This window comes from Podarcis vaucheri, assembly GCF_965113315.1.
Source record: "Podarcis vaucheri genome assembly, chromosome: 13".
Taxonomy (NCBI): domain Eukaryota; kingdom Metazoa; phylum Chordata; class Lepidosauria; order Squamata; family Lacertidae; genus Podarcis; species Podarcis vaucheri.
In genome coordinates, this window is record NC_138751.1 from 3,894,755 (window position 1) to 3,917,474 (window position 22,720).

General features: G+C 54.0%; 1 protein-coding gene and 1 long non-coding RNA gene across 2 annotated transcripts in view; one reads left to right on the forward strand and one right to left on the reverse strand.

Annotated features, from left to right (window-relative positions):
• LOC309518154 overlaps positions 1-22,720 on the forward strand; it is a 214,594-nt gene that overhangs the window by 169,396 nt on the left and 22,478 nt on the right. The gene's annotated exons all lie outside the window — the stretch shown is intronic.
• On the reverse strand, positions 758-21,171 carry DVL2 (dishevelled segment polarity protein 2). Its single transcript, XM_082197612.1, has 15 exons — positions 20,991-21,171; positions 16,695-16,764; positions 16,121-16,275; positions 15,311-15,420; positions 15,047-15,179; positions 12,986-13,076; positions 12,639-12,708; positions 10,981-11,120; positions 10,759-10,835; positions 10,603-10,670; positions 10,182-10,316; positions 8,292-8,423; positions 7,969-8,145; positions 5,821-6,045; positions 758-4,087 (listed from the first exon to the last, which is right to left on the reverse strand). Exons 1-15 carry the CDS (start codon positions 21,164-21,166, stop codon positions 3,609-3,611), a joined length of 2,238 nt encoding a protein of 745 aa, XP_082053738.1. The 5' UTR covers positions 21,167-21,171; the 3' UTR covers positions 758-3,608.

The following is a 22,720-nucleotide window of genomic DNA, read 5'->3' on the forward strand; positions in this document are numbered from 1 at the left end:
AACCGTGCTTCGCAAGACGAAAAATTCGCTAGATGAAAAAATTCACGGAACGAATTAATTTCGTCTTGCGAGGCACCACTGTATTTACCTTGCCTTGTGCTGTTAGAAAGTATCTTCTCCCACTCCCTGCTGCCAACCTTGCTTGGAATATATTTAAAGAGGGCAAAGCACTCTTGATTAGGGGAAACGCTCCTGCGCTATTTGCATGCAGAATTTGGTAGGAATTGACTGGAGCGTGAAGAGACCTACCTATTCTGCAGCAGAAACACTGGAGGTTCTGTTACTTTCCAGTCAGCAGGGGAAGGAAATAAACCATTCCCACGCAGCGTCAATTTAATCCATAGCCACCCTGGACTCCCCTCCCCCAAACTTTCCTTTTTTTCCTTTGTAAGGTGCGCCAACTGCTGACCCTCCTGTTTGACCTTGAGCATGGGTAGGCAAACTAAGGCCCGGATCTGGCCCAATTGGTTTCTAAATCCGCCCGCGGATGGTCTGGGAATCAGCATGTTTTTACGAATATATATATATATATGTATATGTATATATATATATTTCTGGCCCCCCACAAGGTCTGAGAGACAGTGGACTGGCTCCCTGATAAAAAAGTTTGCTGACCCCTGACCTTGAGTATCGAAGACCGCCAAAGAACTGCAAGATGTCTGAAGCACTAATTCCGAATCTTGCCATTTGGTTTACCCCCCCCAAAAAAAAACCCCTCTCTGAGCATCACGTAAACAAAAAGCACGAGTTGACACACTTTGGTTTTATTAGGTTGTTTTTTTAATTATTACTGAATGGTGTTGTTTTTTTTGTACACAAAAGAGCTAAAAAATAAATATGTTATTACAAAATAGTTATCTGCTACCGATCACACGCACGCACACACACACCCAGGCCCCTAGAGAGAGGGGAGGGCTAAATACTGGAGAGGGGCCCCAATCCCTAGGGGGGTGTCTCCTGCTGCAACCTAGAGACAAAGACTCGCAGGAGCGTGCAGGCTGGAAGGAAGTAGCACCATTGAAGAGGAAGTTCGTACCCTGTTTGGGGAGGGAGGCAAGTCGGGGGGGGGCATTGAATCCCTCTCCTCCTCCCTTCCACTTTTTCCCTTCTTCCCCGGATGAGACCCTGCAGGATTTGGGGAAACGAATTGCTACAACTCTGGATGAGGCAGCGACAGGAGAGTTTAAAAGAGAGAGAGAGAGCGCAGGAAGCTAGAACAACATACTACCTGGCACCGCTCAGGAGGTAACAAGAGGCAAATTTCAACATCTACGTTCTGCACTTGGGTGTGGAAACTGAGAGGCGCAGCGCAGGCGGCCGAACCACCTTCCCATCCAGGTGAGGAAAAGGTTGTGTTCTGGAAGAGTCCCTGGCCTGGCTTCTGAAACCGGGAGGATGGAAGTGTCGAGGAATCTTGGCTCTCAGCTCTTATTCTGGGCGTCCCTGGTTAGAAAGGCCCTGAAAGTGTTGCACAAACCCCAAAATATCCCACCCCGATTCACTCACGTGTTCCAAAAGCCACAAAACCAGGCCTTTACTTTGCACGAGCCCAATTCGCTCCTGCGATTTAAAAATGAAGAATCCTGGCTTAGGAGATGGTGGCTTATTTGGCCCTAGAATAGGGTTGCCATACGCCTGGGAAAACCCGGTTATGTCCTCTTTTGGGAGGCCAACGTGCCCATCCGGATTTTTACATTTTAAAGGCAATTTCCAGGTTTTTGGGGTGGCTCGGGAGGCTCTGCACACCCGCAACCACAAGTCTCTTTCCCCAGCTCGGGATGGCAGCGGCTCGGGTTGTCCTCTTTTTAGCTCCTAAGATATGGCAACACTAGAGACTACAATCCCTCTGGTCGGGCATAATACTAAGGCAGGAACTGTGGTTCTTTCCCCCCAGCTCGAGAGGAAAGGAGCAAAGCAGGCACAATATGCCCACACCCCATAAAAACTAGTTTTAGGGCTTCCTGCGACAATTTGCAAGTGGAGATTCTTTGGGGTTTGTTCCCCTGCCCACCTACATTGCACGGCAAAGCGTGAACTATAACCCTGCCCAGTGAGAGGCTTCAAAACCGAATTCTCTCTCTAAAAAGAATTTTAAGGGCTGGGGGGGGGACGTGTCTGTGAGCAAAACAGACGCATTTCAGTCCTAAGCTGTGTTCCCCTAATAGTGTCACACACAAGATGTCCATACAGGCTTAGATCCAAGAGTTCCCCCTTTGTATGACAGAGAAAGTAATCCTCCTTTCGTTGGCAGAAGAGAACTTTTGGATCCAGTCTCCGCTGCCAACAAAATAATTATTATGTACAGCCTGAAGATGGAATCTGAACTCTGTGCTCTAAAACCAAAAGGACTCCTATCCCACATCAATGGCCTGGTCTTTACCTGGGATTGAAACGGGGGCAAAGGATGTTGGGATTTTGCCTCAAGTTACCTCCGCCCCCCGCACGGGATGGAAAACTGTAGCAGCTGAAACAGCAACAGGCTGCGAAGGAAACAAACACATTTTCTATTACAAACAGGGCAAAGAGCACAATACTGGCAGCGACCCTGGAATCAAATGTCGCCAGTGACACTTTGGTTGTAAACCCTTCAAAATGCAAAGAGTTGCAGTGTTAGAAACACACAATAAAAAAAAAACCCAAAAGAATGATCTCACATTTGGGGGTAGGGGGTGTAGTGTAAAAATGAGATCTGGGGCAGGGGGGAGACTTTTATACAAAAGGAAGGTTTTTTTTTAAAAAAATTGAACCATCTTAACTCCAAAAACATGAATAAAAAAAAATTAAGAAAGTTTCCTCTTTAATAGAAAAAAAAGTAACAGCACAAAACAAAAGGAGCACTTCATTGACACCGGGTTTTTTGGGATCAAGTGGGGTGCAGGGATGGGGATCAAATGAATCTACTCTTTTGCTAAGAAGCGGAGGCATCGAGACTCACCTGCTCACAAAACCATAGAACAGATCAGGTCATGTGACAGGAAGTCCTGGGCTGATGCCCTAGGTCATGTGACATTCTAAGAGGGCCAACTGACCACAGAATTCGAGGGGCGCCAAAATTCAGAGGACACCAGTTCAAGGCAGATACAAAACAGGAGGCAGAGGTCACATGATTCTAGAGACCTGAGTCACATGATTAAAAAGTGGCCAAGCCAGCCACGGTAGTAAAAAAAAAAGGTAAAAAAAGACAGCTCACAATATGGAAGGCGGAGCCATTTGAATGCAATAAACGAGAGAGGACCCGTCAAGCCATCTCCTGTGGCCACGGAAGCCACGTGTGACATCACGGGATGAAGGCAAACGGTTCTGCTGGTGAAGGAAAAATTGCTGGCAAGGCGGGCGTGGGTCACGCGAGCCCTAAGGTGAGCCACGGAAGTGCCACAGAAGTGGATGGTGGCCACATTGCTTCCGGCCGAGTCAGAGCACCACAGCGTTGTGCCAACTGACAGCAAGAAGCAAATGTTTGGGTCCATCCGAAAGGCTCTCTTGTGGCATGTGTGTGGGAGGGGGGGCCACAAAGCCCCGGCAAGAGGTCAGAGGGTTGTGGAAGGCTCTGGGGACGGAGGCCACGGCGGTGAGCGCAAGGTGGGGCTCGGGGCCCCCCCAGCCTCAGTTCACATCACGTCGACAAAGAACTCGCTGGGGTTCCCCATGGCCATGTGGAACGACTGGCGGCTGGCCGTGAGCTCGGGGGGCACGGAGCCCAAGTCGCGTACCGGGGGGGCGCCAGGGGGCTGGACGGCCGCGGCAGCCGCAGCAGCTGAGGGTGGGGCGGGGGGCGGGACCATCATGACCACCATGGGGTTGTAAGCCAGGGGGATGCCCCCGGGGGCAGCGTAGGCCGCGTGGAGGGAGTGGTGAGAACGGATACTGCCACCCCCCAGGCTGTGCTGGCTGCGCTGGGAAGACCCCTCCCCGCCGGGCCCCACCGTCACCCCGCCGCGCTGGCTGCCGCTGCGGATGGAGTACTCCGACTCGCTGCCGCTGCCGGACTTGGAGTCGGCCCCCGCCTTCTCTTCCTTGGGCTTGCCGGCCCCTCGGCCAGCTCCACCGCCACCGCCGTCACTGCGGTTTGACCCACTGCTCCGGCTGCCTGCAGAAAAGAAGGGAGAGAGGAGGTGTGTAAGTCAGGGGAAGCAATGCTTACCCACTCTCTAATAATAATAATACTTAGTTGTTGTTGGCAGCTGTCTGTCTCAAGAAACAATGGAGTGCACCTCCCAATGGAATATTAAAAGCACGATAAAACATCAAGCATTAAAAACTTCCCTAAACAGGGCTGCCTTCAGATGTCTTCAAAAAGTCAACTAGTTGTTTAATTCCTTGACATCTGTTGGGAGGGTGTGCCACTACCAAGAAGGCCCTCTGCCTGGTTCCCTGTAGCTTTGCTTCTCGCAATGAGGGAACCGCCAGAAGGCCCTCAGAGCTGGACCTCAGCGTCTGGACAGAACAATAGGGGTGAAGACGCTCCTTCAGGTCTACTGGGCCTTTGAGGCCATTTAGGGCTTTCAAGGCCAACACCAACACTTTAACTTTAACAAGTGAAGGACACTGACAAACTGGAACGTGTCCAGAGGAGGGCAACCAAAATGGTCAAAGGCCTGGAAACGGTGCCTTATGAGGAACGGCTAAGGGAGCTGGGCATGTTTAGCCTGGAGAAGAGGAGGTTAAGGGGTGATATGATAGCCATGTTCAAATATATAAAAGGATGACACATAGAGGAGGGAGAAAGGTTGTTTTCTGCTGCTCCAGAGAAGCGGACACGGAGCAATGGATCCAAACTACAAGAAAGAAGATTCCACCTAAACATTAGGAAGAACTTCCTGACAGTAAGAGCTGTTTGACAGTGGAATTTGCTGCCAAGGAGTGTGGTGGAGTCTCCTACTTTGGAGGTCTTTAAGCAGAGGCTTGACAACCATATGTCAGGAGTGTTCTGATGGTGTTTCCTGCTTGGCAGGGGGTTGGACTCGATGGCCCTTGTGGTCTCTTCCAACTCTAGGATTCTATGATTCTAACTTGTGCTCAGAAACGTACTGGGAGCCAATGTAGGTCTTTCAAGACCGGTGTTATATGGTCTCGGCGGCCACTCCCAGTCCCCAGTCTGGCTGCCACATTCTGGATTAATTGTAGTTTCCGGGTCACCTCCGAAGGTAGCCCCACGTAGAGCACATGGCAGCAGTCGAAGCGAGAAATAACCAGAGCATGCACCACTCTGGAGAGACAGTTTGCCAGCAGGGAGGGTCTCATCCTGCACACCAGATGGAGCTGGTAGACAGCTGCCCTGGACACAGAACTGACCTGCATCTCCATGGACAGCGGTGAGTTCAAAATGAATCCCAGGCTGCGCAACTGGTCCTTCAGGGGCACAGCTACCCCATTCAGGACCAGGGAGTCCCCCACGCCTGCCCTCCTCCTGTCCCCCCAAAATAGTACTTCTGTCTAGTCAGGATTCAACCTCAATCTGTTAGCCGCCATCCATCCTCCAACCACCTTCAGACACTCACACAGAACCTTCACTCATTCATCCAGAGAATCCCGAAGGGCCTTTGCTCATGAATGAGCATTGCGCAAGGCTGGGAACTGCTTGTCCCAACTGGGGCAGCCCGCAGCCCTGATACCCCAATATAGCAGTCGGAAGAGCCTGACACTCTTAATCTCAGGGTTGTGGGTTCGAGCCCCACATTCGGCAAAAGATTCCTGCATCGCTGGGGCTTGGGCTAGATGGCCCTTGTGCTAGATGACCCTTCCAACTCTCCTATGATTCTGAGGGAGGGCCATTTGCAAAACAATAAAAGGGCCAGACGAGATCCAGGAAGCCCCCCGTACCTTCGCTGTGCTGACTGCCGGCACTCCCCATGCCGTAGCTGTAGGAAGAGAGCTCATGGTAAGGCGGGGGCTGTGGGCTGTAGGGGTGGGGCGCCGGGTACTGGTAGGAGAAGGTGGGCATCAGAGGCCAGGGGGTGGCGCCCGGCAAGGGCAGCGGGGCCAGGGTGTCCTGGTCGGAGGCGCCGCTGGAGCCGTCATTGTCGTTGAGGGAGAGGTTGGCCATGTCTGGAGGAGGAAGAAGAAGAGGAGGAAACCAGGAATGAGGAGTCCATCCAAGTGGAGAAAATGTAAAGAGACGGGCTGCTGGATCAGGCCCATCAAGCACATGCCCCAGAGGGAAACCCGAAAGCAGGATCTGACCAGAAAGAGCCCTCGCCCCTCCTCCGGTGGTTTCCTGAAACTGGAATTCAGAAAGACCACAACCACCATGGTTAGCGGCCATCGATAGTTCTCCATGCAAAGAAGCAGCCCAGAGCAAGACGCTCAAACTGGATTTCGGCTATCAAGCAGAACGGTGAGGGGCTAAGGATGGAATGGAAAGGACAGGAAGAAACACCATGGACAGAATAAATGTCACACACAGGAAGAGCATTGATACAGTAGGAGATCTTCACTTGTAGTCTTATAAATTACTTAATGCGTCAACAGGAACAGAAGTTATGAATATTGCAGCTGTTGTATAAGGGATTACTATTATGACAGGAATGTAATTGAAATCAGTAAGATTTCGGAACATAGGAATAAAGTAAACCATCAATTCTAGCACGCGGGGGGCCACTGAAATTATGGAATTTGGCATTTGAATGATTTGTATTAGGATTTGCATTACAATTTGGCGTTGTTATAATGAGGCTATTATTGGATTGTTGTAAAGGAAAAACTAATAAAAATTATTTTATTGTTTTTAAAGATGGAATGGAAAGGAAAGAGGCACAGATCATTCCTGAAGGCAATTAAATAGGGCAGAGGCAGAGATTTAGCAACTATGTTATTCTCCTCCTCAGGACTCTCCCATGTTACAGCCTGCCTAGGAGGAACCCAAAACCATCTCAGCTGAGCTGGCTTGGACTGACCATACGGTCTAGTTCAGCAGTGCAATTTAGTGTGCATTTGTATTCCACAGCCTGGCAAACTATGGCCTGGAGCACGCAGAAAATTCAACAAAGTCCGTGGCTGCGAACAGGTTTAGGGCTTTCGGCAACAAGGCAGGGGCCAACCTGAAAGCTGCAAGCCGGTCAAGCAGGCAAAGGCAGTGTGGGTGTGAGATCCGGCGAGAACAGAGCAGCCTTCTCGCTCCCCTCCCCAAAGCTGGCACCCTCCAGATGTTTTCGACAACAACTCCCACCAGCCCCTGCCAGCACAGATGTTTCCATTCCTTGTCTCATGAGACCAGGGCCCTGCAGGATCGGATTTCTTTCTGCAGGGCCTGTAAGACAGAGTTGTTCCGCCTGGCCTTTGGCTTGGAATCAACTTGATCCCCTCCCCCTCTTTCCTTTTTCCTTTCTCTTTCCCCTCCTATTTGGGGACTTCCCTGGCTTTTTTCTGGCCCAGTATGGATAGCTGGCCTTAGTGAAGATTTGATGTTTTCATCCCCAAAAAGTTTTTGATTTGAGTTTCTACTGATATAAGGCTGCACTTTAATGTTGTACTTTAATCTTGTTTATAAGTTGTATTTTAATCAATTGTTTTTATATCTGATGTTAGCCATCCTGAGCCCAGTCTGAGCTGGGAAGGGTGGGGTATAAATAAAAATTATTATTATTATTATTGTTGTTGTTGTTGTTGTTGTTGTTGCCTTAATCATCTCTTCTCTTGGGCTGAGGTCCATCCAGGTTGAATGCCCAGAACCTGTTTGTAGGAATTAAGAACAGGGTGCCTCTAAACATGCCTGGACCGTGTTTCCTTGCACTCCAAGCAACCTTCACCGCTCCACTCCCATTAGGAATGTGGGTTTGGTTCCAGGTGTTTTTCACTACAACTTCCAACAGGTGCATTGCTATACATCCACATGTGTTTGGGATAATGGGAGTTGTAATTCAGAACAGAGAGAGAGAAAGAAAAAGAAAAGGAGGGAGGAAGGAAGACGGACAGAGCTTGGGGAAGGCTGGAGCAGAGCTACAGTTCTGAGCAAAGCCTTTTCCTCCTTACAGTTTTCGCAGCCGCTGAAGTCTCCAAAGATGTAGTAGCACTGCTCGGAGAAGGTGATCTTGTTGACCGTGTGGCGGATGAAGCCAGCCTTCAGGAGGTTGCTAGCGTACTTGCGGGCCTCTCGGCGGTCCTGGAAGCCCTCCACGTGGTGGTACAGCCAGTCCACCACATCCGAGCCTGGGAGGGGTGGGCGACAGGGGTGAGGGAGAGGGCCGGGGTGGGCCAGCTAGGCTGCCACGGAGGAGCTTCAGGGCCTGGGAAGGGGAATCCCGCTCCCTGCCGCCTTTCCACCCTCCCGTCTGCCCCGCTCCTCAGCACGGTACCTAGGAAAGCGTTGGGAATGGTGATCTTCAGCCACATGCGGTCGCGGACCTCCAGGCCCGACTCTGGGGAAGCCATGGCCTTGGTGACGGAGGCCATGTCGGTGTGGATGGACAGGTTGAAGTCGTCAAAGCCTGATTGTGGGACGATGGGGGAAAGGGAAAGAGAGACCTCCGTCAAACCCCCTGGGATGCGAGATCCCGAGCGAGCTTTCCCCCAGGGGAGCTGAGGCATCATTTTTCTGCAGCAACTAAAAGTGCCCAGGGGCCAACGCGCTCCAGATTGTCTTCTTGGCATATAAAATGAAATCAGACCAAACGGCAAACGCAGCAGCTCAAGTCCCACAGGTCTATCAGAGTGTCTACTTTTTCTAGATATATTTTAAAATAAAAATATTGAAATCGTTATGATTCAGACTATGGAGCTCTTTGTAAAAATCATGGGCCACAATGCCCCTTTCCTCTATGGTACGTTCTACCACCAACTCAGTAAACTGCAGAGCCGAACTCTACATTTCTTTATTGACAATTGTGACGACTAAGGTTTTTTTCAAACTCATTTTTCTTTCACTTCTTTCTTTTCTGCAGCTGCCTGTCATTATTAACACTCAATTAAATGTATTTTGGGGGGAAGGTGGGGAGAAATAAATAATGTTAAGGGAAAGGTGTGGAAAATGCTCAGATCCTGGGATCTTCTGTGGATGTGCAAGACAAATGAGACAATTGGTGCGAATGACCCAGAAACAAGGGAGTGAGATGGGAGACTTCAGATAATCCTGCATATAAAAGCAACGTGAAAGAAAAAGAAAAAGAAAAAACACTCTCTCCTCCTGCGTTTTTCAGCAACTGTGGAGGCAAAGCACAGCCATCCTGGCTACAGCCACTGAGAGTCCTGTTGGTGGCTATCATTGCCTCCTGCTGGAATGAGTTCCATAAGTTTATCTATGCACTGTGTGAAGTACTCATTTATCTCTCCTGAATCTTCCAACATTCAGGCTTCAGGGCTAATAACCTGATTAATCACAAACCTGGGACCAGGTGACCCAAAGGCTGGCTGCCCCTGGACAAAAGTCTTGGATTGCCTGGGCAAATTTTGCTCACGGCATCACATCCGGCAGAATATCATAAGGTGGTGACCCAAAGAAGGGGCATTTCCACCAGAAAGTCCTTCTCACACGCGAAGCAGCAAAGCATCTGTTGCTTCAGCCATCTTGTAGACTGGCCTTTTTGCTCTCCCAGACCCAAAAGACTAAACTGCTTTACATGCCTAGATTCTGTTACAGTGGTACCTCAGTTTACGAACTTAATCCATTCCGAAAGTCGGTTCGTAAACCAAAACGTGCTTTCCCATAGCAGCAGGGGACTCAATTTACAAACGGAACACACTCAACAGGAAGCAAAACATGTTCTTATTCCAAGGCAAAGTTCACAAACCAAAACACCTACTTCTGGGTTTGCAGCGTTCTTAATCCAAGTTGTTCATAAACTAAGCTGTTCTTAAACCAAGGTACCACTGTCTTGGCTCTTCTATCCTTTTAAATATGCTTCATACCATTGATTTATTGGATTTAGATTGAATTTTTACTCAAATAATACTATTTCCTCTTCTATATTATATACTGCTTAAAGGTTTTTTTTAAAAAAATATTTAGCGCTTTGTAACTGCTTTTAAATAAATACACCAGATATGGGATTGCATTCATTCTGCTGGCTTTCCCACTGGGTTTATTTTTTAACCTACAACAGTGTGGTCCAGCAGCAGACACCTGGTGTTTCTTGAAAGAGGGGCCACAGAGATTTTCAGAAGAGGGCTTACACCTCCTTCTGCCCCTGTCCTCTCCCTCCCACCCCCCCCCGGGTAATAATAAGGGGAGAGCGATATGGGTCACTCACGTTCAGTCTCAGTGACGGAGGTCCCCGAGGTGATGGTGCTCATCGAACTGCTCCCAGGGTAGGCAGCAAAGGCCCCAGTCAGGGCAGCTGAATGGGACACCCAAGCCGCTGGGTCGATAGGCTGGATTGGCTCATCTGGACGCAACACAGACAGGGAAGAAGCCTTAGGAAACTCCCCAGCGAACCGAGGCTCCCGGCCTGCCCTGCTCTCCCCCATCCCAGAGTCTCGGCCCTAGAACCAGGACATTTCCAGATCCGGAGCCCAAACTCTGCCCGGCTGTTTGCCAAAATATCTTAGGTTTGGGGGACAGGGGGACCTGTGGCCTGCTATGGCCATTTCACTCCTTTTGGGTCTGGCGGAATCAGAGCAAAGCCTCTCGAGGGTTTGGGGGGGGGACACACATGGGTCCCGGCCACTTACTTCTAGGCAGGGTGAAATAGCCTTGCGGGGAGGGGTCCCAGCACTTGGCCACTGTCAGCACAATCGGGCTGCAAAGGAAAGGCGAGCGTGAGCTCAAGGCTGCCCCCGCAAGGCAGCCCAGCGTTCAGGAGGGTGCCCGGGGGAAAGCCCACTCACCCCGGCTTGTGGACAATCTCCCGCAAGACCCTCACGGCGTCGTCGTTGCTCATGTTCTCAAAATTAATGTCGTTGACCTGGGGCAGAGAAGAAACAAGCACTGCTAGGCCGGCTTGATGCTGTGGCTCTGGGGCGCTGCTCTCTCCCCATCCTCAGCCCCCCAAAACGGGAAGGAAGCTCCCCAAGGGCTTTGAGGAGCGTCCTCTCTCCTCCCCCCCTCACCTGCAGCAGCATGTCCCCGGGCTCGATCCGGCCGTCTGCCGCCACCGCGCCACCCTTCATGATGGAGCCAATGTAGATGCCCCCGTCTCCTCGCTCGTTGCTTTGCCCCACGATGGAGATGCCCAGGAAATTGTACTTTTCTGCTCAGGAAAAAGGCGGGGGGAGAATAAAGGAGGTCAAGTCTAGCAATTAACTGGAAGGTGGTGGGTGTTCATGGGAGGTTTAGAAACAGAGGCTGAATGGCAACCTGTCAGGCATTCTTTATCTGTGATTCCTGCACTGCAGAGAGTTGGACTAGATGACCCTTGGGGTCCCTTCCAATGATTCTAATAAATGATAATAAATGATTCTAATAAATCAGGCATGTCCAAAGTCTGTTCCGGGGACCCACCGGTCGGTTTAATCTGGCCCCTGTTTATTTCCTGGGGTAAAAATCCTTTAAAAAACCGTAACAACTTCAAACAACCTAAAAGAAGCTCAACAACTTCAATCCTAAAAGAAGATCAACAACTTTGGTTGGCCCCCACAGCCCTTCACTTCATCAAATCTGTCCCTCTTTGAAAAAAGTTTGGACACCACTGTAATAAATGAAGAAACTGAGAATGGGATGGCAGATCTGGAGAGGAGGATTGGTGGACCACCCAAGTCAATGTGAGAGAAGCTAGATGTGGTTACGCCCCCCCATCATCCCTGAGCGTTGGCCCTGCTGGCTGGGTCTGGTGGGAGTTGAGAGTCCAACGAGCTTGGGGTGGGGCACAGGCTCCCCCACCCCTGATCTACCCCTTAAACCCCCCTGGCAGGTTCCTGCCTTACTTTCTCATAAAAGTAGAGAAGAGATGCTATGCCCACCAGAAGAACTCTGCTTGCAGTGTGGCTTAAAAATGCCCATTCTGGCATTTTGCTGTTCAGCTAGCCAGCCTACAGACTTCAACCCTCTCCCATGTAGTGATTCGCTCACACGCACACTCCTGCCTTCCATTGCCTCTGCAATCCCCCATTTTGGCCACTCAATCTTCTCCATTTCAAGTCTCTCTCTCACCTCACCCCCCTCAACTGCTCCCTTACCCAGTGTGTTGTTTTTTTCTTTAAAAATGTTTAGGGGTACTCTCATTTTCCCAGTCATACAGTGGTACCTCGGTTCTCAAACAACTTGGAACCCAAACACTGCAAACCCAGAAGTAAGTGTTCCGGTTTGCGAATTGTTTTCTGAAGCCGAACGTGCTCCGGTTTGAGTGCCACACTTCCGTTTGGAGTGCTACGCTGAGGTCTGTCTGTTTTTGCTATTAATTTTGCATTTTTGCAGCTCCTTTGTTTTTGGGACTGTGACTGTGTGGAACCCAGTTCAGCTACTGATTGATTGTGTGACTGCAGTACATTATTTACTGCTTTCATTTTATGGCTCAATGTTCTCGTTAGATAGTAAAATTCATCTTAAATTGTTGTTTTAGGGGTTGTTTTTAAAAGTCTGGAACCGATTAATCCATTTTGCATCACTTTCTATGGGAAAGCACACCTTGGTTTTGGAACGGACTTCCAGAACGGATTAAGTTTGAGAACCAGGGTACCACTGTATTGAATACTGCCCCTCAATGAGGCCAAAGTTAGATTCACAAAATGTTTTGGGGTACGCATCCCCCATAAAAAAGCACTGCCCTTACCCATGTTCAGGGTAACAGTGATGATGTTGAGAGACATGGTTGAGTCGGTGACGCTGCTGAAGGACGAAGTCTGAAAGAAGAGTTGGGAAAGAAAGGAGTGAGCAGAGGGACCTCAGAAGAGCCTGGATGCAGGATCAAGCCAACGGCCCGTGTACTGCAGCACAGCAGCCAACAAGACGCCTGTTGGAAACCCTCAAGCAAAGGGGGAATCAGAGTGAGGATCAGCCCCACCCTCCCAGAAGCTTATTCCTCTTCCCCCTGCATGCAAGACAAGAGATCTTGCCTCCTCCATCACCCACGGAACAGCAACCCACATAGCCACTGCAGACCCCCCCATGCCAACCTACCCGCTCGAGACGTGGCGGGCGCTGCTTCCGCCGCCTACGGTGGCGCTTGAGGAGGCGAGAGGCGCTGCTTTGCTCCGTGGAGCTGCTGAACCTGCCCAGGAAAGAGGAGGAGAGAGACCCTGATGCCCAAGATACACACACCACATTTTTCCATCTATAAGACGTCCCCATGTATAAGACGCCCCACATTTTTCCAATTTTGGGGACTCAGATTTAAGAAAATGCAGGGAGTTGCCCCCACATATAAGACGCCCCCCTAATTTTTGACATTATTTTTAAAGGGAAAAAACCTAGTCTTATACACTGAAAAATACAGTATATTTTATTGAATTTAACTACTGCATCACAAAAGTAAAAAGAAAGCACATCATCCACCAACTTGCAAAAATACATTACATAGAAAGCAAAATGTTACCAAAAAAATAAATGTTTCACATAGATAAAATAAAGTTCTTCCATCCTTTAAGACTTCTGTCTCTCTCAGCATGGGTCCTTCGTTTCCTCAATAACTGCATTATATTACAACAATTAACTTAAGATATGTTGTCTGCATTCTTTACACCATATTATATTGTGAGCGTTAGTCAAAGCATGTTAAAGGTTTCGTATGGGAACTATGTTTTTTTTAATATGCTCTATAATTATCCCATTCTTTACCGAACTTTTGGGTTGCTTGATTCCTAATTCTCCCTGTCATTTTTGTCAGTTCCGCATCTTCAAACATTTTCACCTGCCATTCTTGTTTTGTTGGCAAAGTCCCTCCTTTCCACCTTCTAGCTATCAGCATCCTCGCGGTAAGGTCTACCCCATGTGTAGGCAAACTAAGGCCCGGGGGCCAGATCCGACCCAATCACCTTCTAAATCTGGCCTACATACAGTCTGGGAATCAGCGTGTTTTTACACGAGTAGAATGTGTCCTTTTATTTAAAATGCATCTCTGGGTTATTTGTGGGGCATAGGAATTCATTCTTGGTGGCTTGCTGCAAATCACTCAAGCCGAAAAGAGGACCTCTGGCCAAGAGAGAGCCCAGGAGCCCAAATAGAGCTCATCACCCAGAACTGAGAAAGGAGCCTGCTGCACACCAGAGAATCATGGACCCTCCTGCAACAGCAAGGGGGTAACCCTCCAAGGCTTAAACACAGGCGGGACCAAGGATTTCACCCCCAATTCTTAATGCAGCCAAGGCAAATTCCTTCCTTTGGTCAAGTGACATACAGCCGTACCTTGGATTCCGAATGCCCTGAAACTCGGACATTTTGGCTCCTGAACGCCACAAACCCAGAAGCGATTCTTACAGTTTGTGAATGTTCTTTGGAACCCGAATGTCTGACAGGGCTTCTGCGGCTTCTGATTGGCTGCAGGAGCTTCCTGCAGCCAATCAGAAGCCGTGATTTGGTTTCCAAACATTTTGGAAGTCGAACGGACTTCCGGAATGGATTCCAAAGTACGACTGTATTTAGCAGCCAGTACAGTGCAAGTTTTCACTCACGCTAAATGGCAGAGCTCTTCTTTCTTTGACACCTTGAGCCTGGGCAAATCTCGCCACTTCCCAGCCTGGCGTGAGGCAAATCCCATCTTTCATCTTCTTGGCATCAGGCACAGCTAGGCCAAGCTTCCTCAACTTCAGCCCTCCAGATGTTTGGAGACTACAATTCCCACCATCCCTGACCACTGGTCCTGCTAGCTAGGGATGATGGGAGTTGTAAGCCAAAAACATCTGGAGGGCCAAGGTTGAGGAAGCCTGGGCTAGGCTATGAGGTGATGGCTGGCTTGAGGTCACCCAGTGAATTCCCTGGGTGAATGGCGATTCGAACTCTGGTCTCTCCCACTTCCTAGTCGGACTCTCTAACCACTACACCACACTGCCTAGGGCCAGGAGGTGAGAGTTCCTGACTTTGCAATGATCTTGGGGAGACTGCGGGACTGGAAGAGCCCCCTGAAAAGCAAGACTTGTTTCAGAGGAGACCCCACCCTCCACAGATCCCAGGAGAAGCATTTCCAAGGGGAAGGAGCCACTGGCCACTCGCAACCGAAAATGCCGGCCCATTTCTGCCCCTCACCTGCTCATGGTGTCATCATCGTCTGAGTCGCAGAGGCTGGTGGTCTCAAGTTCGCTGGTCAGCAGGGTGGAGGAGCTCTCGTACCCAGCCAGGTGCCGCTCCAAGCGGGACTGCCCGTTTAGCCGGTGCCCAGCTAATTATTTATTTTAAAGGCAAGGAGAAAAGCGTAAGGTGGACTCACAAAATGGCCGCTGCACACACACGCACACCCTCCCCTGCAGCCCACAGAGACCCCGGAGTTTGTGCTCCCAGGCAGCCACTGACCTCCGTGCTCCATGCTCTCCCTGCGGCGTGGCCGCTCCCGCCTCAGCGACACAACGGACTCAGTCTCAGTTTCGTGGTCCAGGTTCTCGTGGCTGCTGGAGATGTTTGGGCTGCAAAGGCAGGGAAAGGGCCTCCACCACTGAATTGTATCACAACAGTACCCACCAGAGTTTAAGAACGGGCACCTCCCCAAGTCCCTCGTTCAGGAAACCCTCAACCCTCTAGCTTGGCTCAGAAAAGCAAAACCTATTGGATAAAGTATATTTTTGTTCTCATGTTGTGTTTTAATGTTATGAACCACCCCGTGATCTTTGGATAAAGGATGGTATACAAATTTAACAAATAAAACAATAATATATTGTACAGGGCAAGATCTTATATTGATGTATAGTTATTACGTAAAATTTACGTTTGTATGCTTCTGTTTGACTACATGCTACATTTGGATCCCTTGTTAATAAATCTGAATTAGAAAATGTGAACTTGGCTCTGTGAACTCTCCTGAAGAACACCACAGATGTATGCTCTGTGGGAAGACGAAGTATAAATCTAATAAACAGCATTTCCATTTATGCAGCAGCCAAACACTGTAAGAACATAGGAATAACTTGCTGGATCAGGCCAGTGACCCATCTAGTCCAGCACCCTGTTCTCACAGTGGCCAACCCGAAGCTTATTATGGGAAACCTGCAAGCAGGACTTGAGCACAAGAGCACCTTCCTTGTGGTTTCCAGCAAATGGTACTCAAAAACATTGCACACCCACCCAGTGGGAAACCCAAAAGCCCACGTTCAGTCTCCCCTTACTCACTGGAAGGAAGGGGGTCGGGAATCCCCAATGCCACTAGTCCGCTCCACGGGCAACGGAGGAAGTGGCGGTGGCGGTGGCGAAGGTTCTGGTCGTACCTCTATGGGAGGAGGGGGAGGGGGAGGGAGCTCAGGCTGGGGGTTCTCAGAAGACACAAGCTGTGGCAGGGAAAAGGAGAAGGTAAAATGAGGAATATGAAATCATCCCCCATCCTTACCTCCCCAAAGACTGACCACCTGCTTGGGCGCTAAATAAACCCTCAGAAGCCAAACGCCAGGAATTTAAGTAGAGGAAATGGGCCCTGCTAGATGAGGCCAAAGGCTCCTGCTAGGCTGGCCTCCCACAAGCCTCTCCAGATGTTCTGGACTAGAACTCCCCACCAGGTCCAGCCTGCATGGATGTAGCAAAGGTGACGGCCAGCCAGGTGCCTCCAGGAAGCGCATAAGCAGGGCTTGAGGGTAGGAGGCCTCCACTGTTGAGCCCAGAGCCAAAGCAAGACCCCAGACCTAAAGCCAACCCACAGTTAGGTCTAGGCTAGGAAGGGTGCCCACAGCGAGACGATGTGCCAACTTCATACCCAGGAAACGACTCTGCCATTGAAGCAAGGGAGCTTTGCGTTGTCATCGGAGATCTCCTCCTTCACAACCCTTCAGCAGAAGGAAGAGAAAAGGGAATCAGGAAAGGGGGCTTCCGAGGAGCAAGAAGCGATGACAGTGGTACCTCAGGTTAAGTACTTAATTCGTTTTGGAGGTCCGTACTTAACCTGAAACTGTTCTTAACCTGAAGCACCACTTTAGCTAATGGGGCCTCCTGCTGCCGCCGCGCTGTCAGAGCACGATTTCTGTTCTCATCCTGAAGCAAAGTTCTTAACCTGAAGCACTGTAGATGCTTGTGGCCCCTGGAACTCCCAACTATGAAGCAGTGGGAAGCTACTCCAAGCACCCCAAAGTGCAGAAAGGGTGTGCTCTGGGTGCCTGTGGGAGGGTGGGGGGAGATGGGGTGGATCCTGCCTCCCAGAGGCCTGGTTCCCTTTCTGTGGAAGGTCCACATCTCAGCGGTAGGAGCATCTAATTTCACTGCAAAAGGTCAACCCACGGCAGCATCTCCAGGTAAACCTGGGAACGTCTCCTGGCAGAGTTACTGCCAGTCAGTGCTGACCCTACTGAGCTAGGCGGACCACTGGCCGGATGCAATGAAAGGCTGGGTGTCCTTTCTCTCCCAGGTGCCTGGCGTCTCTGTGAAGTGTGTGGCCGGGGGCAGGGCTGTCTCCCAGATCCCCTAAGAGGACAAGGCGATCCTTCTCAAGAACATCAGAGCCCCTTTCTCAGGGTCCTCTGGTGTGAAGCAGGAGAGCCAGGTGGGCCCCTCAACCCTGGCACAGAAATGTGTGGGTGCTGTGCCCCTGGATGGGGAATTTTGTGGGTGCGTTTGCCCCTATGGTGTGAGGGGAGAGCCTTCTCCCAAGCACCTGGGTGACCGCAAAGGTGTGCCGCAAAGGGGATGGGCGTGCCTGTCCCTCTCTCGGACGCCTGGGTCCCCAGGAGCTGAGGGGGTGGGCGTGCCTCTCCTTCTCTCGGACGCCTGGGTCCCAAGGAGCTGAGGGGACGGGGGTGCCTCTCCCTCTCTCGGACGCCTGGGTCCCAAGGAGCTGAGGGGGTGGGCGTGCCTCTTCCTCTCTCGGACACCTGGGTCCCAAGGAGCTGAGGGTATCTCTCTCGGACGCCTGGGTCCCCAGGAGCTGAGGGGACAGGGGTGCCTCTCCCTCTCTCGGACGCCTGGGTCCCTTGGAGCTGAGGGGACGGGGGTGCCTCTCCCTCTCTCGGACGCCTGGGTCCCCAGGAGCTGAGGGGACAGGGGTGCCTCTCCCTCTCTCGGACGCCTGGGTCCCTTGGAGCTGAGGGGACGGGGGTGCCTCTCCCTCTCTCGGACGCCTGGGTCCCCAGGAGATGAGGGTCTCTCTCTCGGACGCCTGGGTCCCTTGGAGCTGAGGGGACGGGGGTGCCTCTCCCTCTCTCGGACGCCTGGGTCCCTTGGAGCTGAGGGGACGGGGGTGCCTCTCCCTCTCTCGGACGCCTGGGTCCCCAGGAGCTGAGGGGGTGGGCGTGCCTCTCCCTCTCTCGGACGCCTGGGTCCCCAGGAGCTGAGGGGACGGGGGTGCCTCTCCCTCTCTCGGACGCCTGGGTCCCCAGGAGCTGAGGGGACGGGGGTGCCTCTCCCTCTCTCGGACGCCTGGGTCCCCAGGAGCTGAGGGGACGGGGGTGCCTCTCCCTCTCTCGGACGCCTGGGTCCCCAGGAGCTGAGGGTCTCTCTCTCGGACGCCTGGGTCCCCAGGAGCTGAGGGGGTGGGCGTGCCTCTCCCTCTCTCGGACGCCTGGGTCCCTTGGAGCTGAGGGGACGGGGGTGCCTCTCCCTCTCTCGGACGCCTGGGTCCCCAGGAGCTGAGGGGACGGGGGTGCCTCTCCCTCTCTCGGACGCCTGGGTCCCTTGGAGCTGAGGGGACGGGGGTGCCTCTCCCTCTCTCGGACGCCTGGGTCCCCAGGAGCTGAGGGGGTGGGCGTGCCTCTCCCTCTCTCGGATGCCTGGGTCCCCAGGAGCTGAGGATCTCTCTCTCGGACGCCTGGGTCCCCAGGAGCTGAGGGGACGGGGGTGCCTCTCCCTCTCTCGGACGCCTGGGTCCCCAGGAGCTGAGGGGACGGGGGTGCCTCTCCCTCTCTCGGACGCCTGGGTCCCCAGGAGCTGAGGGGACGGGGGTGCCTCTCCCTCTCTCGGACGCCTGGGTCCCCAGGAGCTGAGGGGACGGGGGTGCCTCTCCCTCTCTCGGACGCCTGGGTCCCCAGGAGCTGAGGGGACGGGGGTGCCTCTCCCTCTCTCGGACGCCTGGGTCCCCAGGAGCTGAGGGGACGGGGGTGCCTCTCCCTCTCTCGGACGCCTGGGTCCCCAGGAGCTGAGGGTCTCTCTCTCGGACGCCTGGGTCCCCAGGAGCTGAGGGGGTGGGCGTGCCTCTCCCTCTCTCGGACGCCTGGGTCCCTTGGAGCTGAGGGGACGGGGGTGCCTCTCCCTCTCTCGGACGCCTGGGTCCCCAGGAGCTGAGGGGACGGGGGTGCCTCTCCCTCTCTCGGACGCCTGGGTCCCTTGGAGCTGAGGGGACGGGGGTGCCTCTCCCTCTCTCGGACGCCTGGGTCCCCAGGAGCTGAGGGGGTGGGCGTGCCTCTCCCTCTCTCGGATGCCTGGGTCCCCAGGAGCTGAGGATCTCTCTCTCGGACGCCTGGGTCCCCAGGAGCTGAGGGGACGGGGGTGCCTCTCCCTCTCTCGGACGCCTGGGTCCCCAGGAGCTGAGGGGACGGGGGTGCCTCTCCCTCTCTCGGACGCCTGGGTCCCCAGGAGCTGAGGGGACGGGGGTGCCTCTCCCTCTCTCGGACGCCTGGGTCCCCAGGAGCTGAGGGTCTCTCTCTCGGACGCCTGGGTCCCCAGGAGCTGAGGGGGTGGGCGTGCCTCTCCCTCTCTCGGACGCCTGGGTCCCTTGGAGCTGAGGGGACGGGGGTGCCTCTCCCTCTCTCGGACGCCTGGGTCCCCAGGAGCTGAGGGTCTCTCTCTCGGACGCCTGGGTCCCCAGGAGCTGAGGGGGTGGGCGTGCCTCTCCCTCTCTCGGACGCCTGGGTCCCCAGGAGCTGAGGGGACGGGGGTGCCTCTCCCTCTCTCGGACGCCTGGGTCCCCAGGAGCTGAGGGGACGGGGGTGCCTCTCCCTCTCTCGGACGCCTGGGTCCCCAGGAGCTGAGGGTCTCTCTCTCGGACGCCTGGGTCCCCAGGAGCTGAGGGGGTGGGCGTGCCTCTCCCTCTCTCGGACGCCTGGGTCCCTTGGAGCTGAGGGGACGGGGGTGCCTCTCCCTCTCTCGGACGCCTGGGTCCCCAGGAGCTGAGGGGACGGGGGTGCCTCTCCCTCTCTCGGACGCCTGGGTCCCCAGGAGCTGAGGGTCTCTCTCTCGGACGCCTGGGTCCCCAGGAGCTGAGGGGGTGGGCGTGCCTCTCCCTCTCTCGGACGCCTGGGTCCCTTGGAGCTGAGGGGACGGGGGTGCCTCTCCCTCTCTCGGACGCCTGGGTCCCCAGGAGCTATGGGGACGGGGGTGCCTCTCCCTCTCTCGGACGCCTGGGTCCCCAGGAGCTATGGGGACGGGGGTGCCTCTCCCTCTCTCGGACGCCTGGGTCCCCAGGAGCTATGGGGACGGGGGTGCCTCTCCCTCTCTCGGACGCCTGGGTCCCCAGGAGCTATGGGGACGGGGGTGCCTCTCCCTCTCTCGGACGCCTGGGTCCCCAGGAGCTGAGGGTCTCTCTCTCGGACGCCTGGGTCCCCAGGAGCTGAGGGGACGTGGGTGCCTCTCCCTCTCTCGGACGCCTGGGTCCCCAGGAGCTGAGGGGACGGGGGTGCCTCTCCCTCTCTCGGACGCCTGGGTCCCTTGGAGCTGAGGGGACGTGGGTGCCTCTCCCTCTCTCGGACGCCTGGGTCCCCAGGAGCTGAGGGGACGGGGGTGCCTCTCCCTCTCTCGGACGCCTGGGTCCCTTGGAGCTGAGGGGACGTGGGTGCCTCTCCCTCTCTCGGACGCCTGGGTCCCTTGGAGCTGAGGGGACGGGGGTGCCTCTCCCTCTCTCGGACGCCTGGGTCCCTTGGAGCTGAGGGGACGGGGGTGCCTCTCCCTCTCTCGGACGCCTGGGTCCCCAGGAGATGAGGGGACGTGGGTGCCTCTCCCTCTCTCGGACGCCTGGGTCCCTTCCCCTCGAAGTCTCTCTCCTTGCGGGGGGAGGCCGGCGGGCCCTTCTTCCTCCTCCCCTTCCTTCCTCTCTCTCTCTCTCTCTCTCTCTCCGGGGGGGGTCGCGTACCCGAAGTCCTGGTCCATGCTCTTGAAGAAGTACTTGGCTCCCGGCCGGGCGAGGGCCGCCTTGACGTGGCCCAGGGTGATGCGCTCGGCCGGGACGGGGATCTTGACCAGGTAGGGCGTCTCCTCCTCGTCCAGGTGGTAAATCACCTTCGTCTCCCCCGCCGCCGCCCCCGGCATCGCCGCCGCCGCCCCGCCGCCAGGCCCGGGGCCCGCCGCCAGCGCCATGGCAACCGCGCGCCCGCCCGCCCCGCCCCGCCCACCAATCAGCTCCCGCGCGCCGCCAGACGGGCAGAAAACGGCCGACGTGGGAGGAGGCGGGGAGAGAACGCTCGGAGGAGGCGGAGGGGCGGGGGGGGGAGAGAGGGCAGGCGGGGAGCGCGGCGCGAGACTCCCCTCGCGCAGCGGCAGCGTTTCCCGGCGCGTCCCTACGTCATCACGTTTCGCTCCCCCGTCGTCGTCCTCCTCCTCCCACTAGGCATAAACAGACGTGAGGGGAAGGCGGCGTCGCCGTCGCGCCACGTGACACGAGGCGGTCCCTTCTTCTTCCCCCCCCCGCCCCTGCCCTTCATTGGGCCAACCGCGGGAGGAAGGGGTCACGTGCGCGAGAGCCCCGGTCACGTGGGCCTCGCGCCCACGCAATGACGCGGCACGCCGCGGGGCATGAGGGGAGGCGGAGGTGCGTGACGCCCCGGAAGGGGAGGGAGGAAGGAAAGGGGGGGAAAGACATTCCCCGTCTTTGTCCTCCGGCAGGAACAGCCTCCTGTCACGTGAGCGCGGGACTGACGGCTCCCTGGGGAGGAGGAGGGGCCTCTGGCGGTGTCAGAAACTCTGCACATGCTCAGGAGCCGCGCCGAAATAATGCTCAGAGGCTTTTCCTTTCGAAGACTGAGGGGTGACCCGGGCCACAGGGTTCTGTCTTGGGCCCGGTCTTATTCAACATCTTTGTCAACGACTTGGATGATGGACTCAAGGGCATCCTGATCAAATTTGCAGATGGCACCAAACTGGGAGGGGTGGCTAACACCCCAGAGGACAGGATCACACTTCAAAACGACCTTGACAGATTAGAGAACGGGGCCAAAACAAACAAGATGAACTTTAACAGGGAGAAATGTAAAGTATTGCACTTGGGCAAAAAAATGAGAGGCACAAATACAAGATGGGTGACACCTGGCTTGAGAGCAGTACATGTGAAAAGGATCTAGGAGTCTTGGTTGACCACAAACTTGACATGAGCCAACAGTGTGACGCGGCAGCTAAAAAAGCCAATGCAATTCTGGGCTGCATCAATAGGAGTATAGCATCTAGATCAAGGGAAGTAATAGTGCCACTGTATTCTGCTCTGGTCAGACCTAACCTGGAGTACTGTGTCCAGTTCTGGGCACCACAGTTCAAGAAGGGACACTGACAAACTGGAACGTGTCCAGAGGAGGGCAACCAAAATGGTCCAAGGCCTGGAAACGATGCCTTATGAGGAACGGCTAAGGGAGCTGGGCATGTTTAGCCTGGAGAAGAGGAGGTTAAGGGGTGATATGATAGCCATGTTCAAATATATAAAAGGATGTCACATAGAGGAGGGAGAAAGGTTGTTTTCTGCTGCTCCAGAGAAGCGGACACGGAGCAATGGATCCAAACTACAAGAAAGAAGATTCCACCTAAACATTAGGAAGAAATTCCTGACAGTAAGAGCTGTTTGACAGTGGAATTTGCTGCCAAGGAGTGTGGTGGAGT

What these genes read in the sequence shown, in the direction of transcription:
- DVL2 (XM_082197612.1), bottom strand. Translation starts at nt 21,166, where the DNA reads ATGCCGGGGGCGGCGGCGGGGGAGACGAAGGTGATTTACCACCTGGAC. An exon ending in AGCATGGACCAGGACTTCGG is followed by an intron (nt 16,765 to 20,990) that starts GTACGCGACCCC and finishes CTTCTGCTGAAG; the next exon opens with GGTTGTGAAGGAGGAGATCT. An exon ending in TCCCGACCCCCTTCCTTCCA is followed by an intron (nt 15,421 to 16,120) that starts GTGAGTAAGGGG and finishes CTGCCTTTGCAG; the next exon opens with CCCAAACATCTCCAGCAGCC.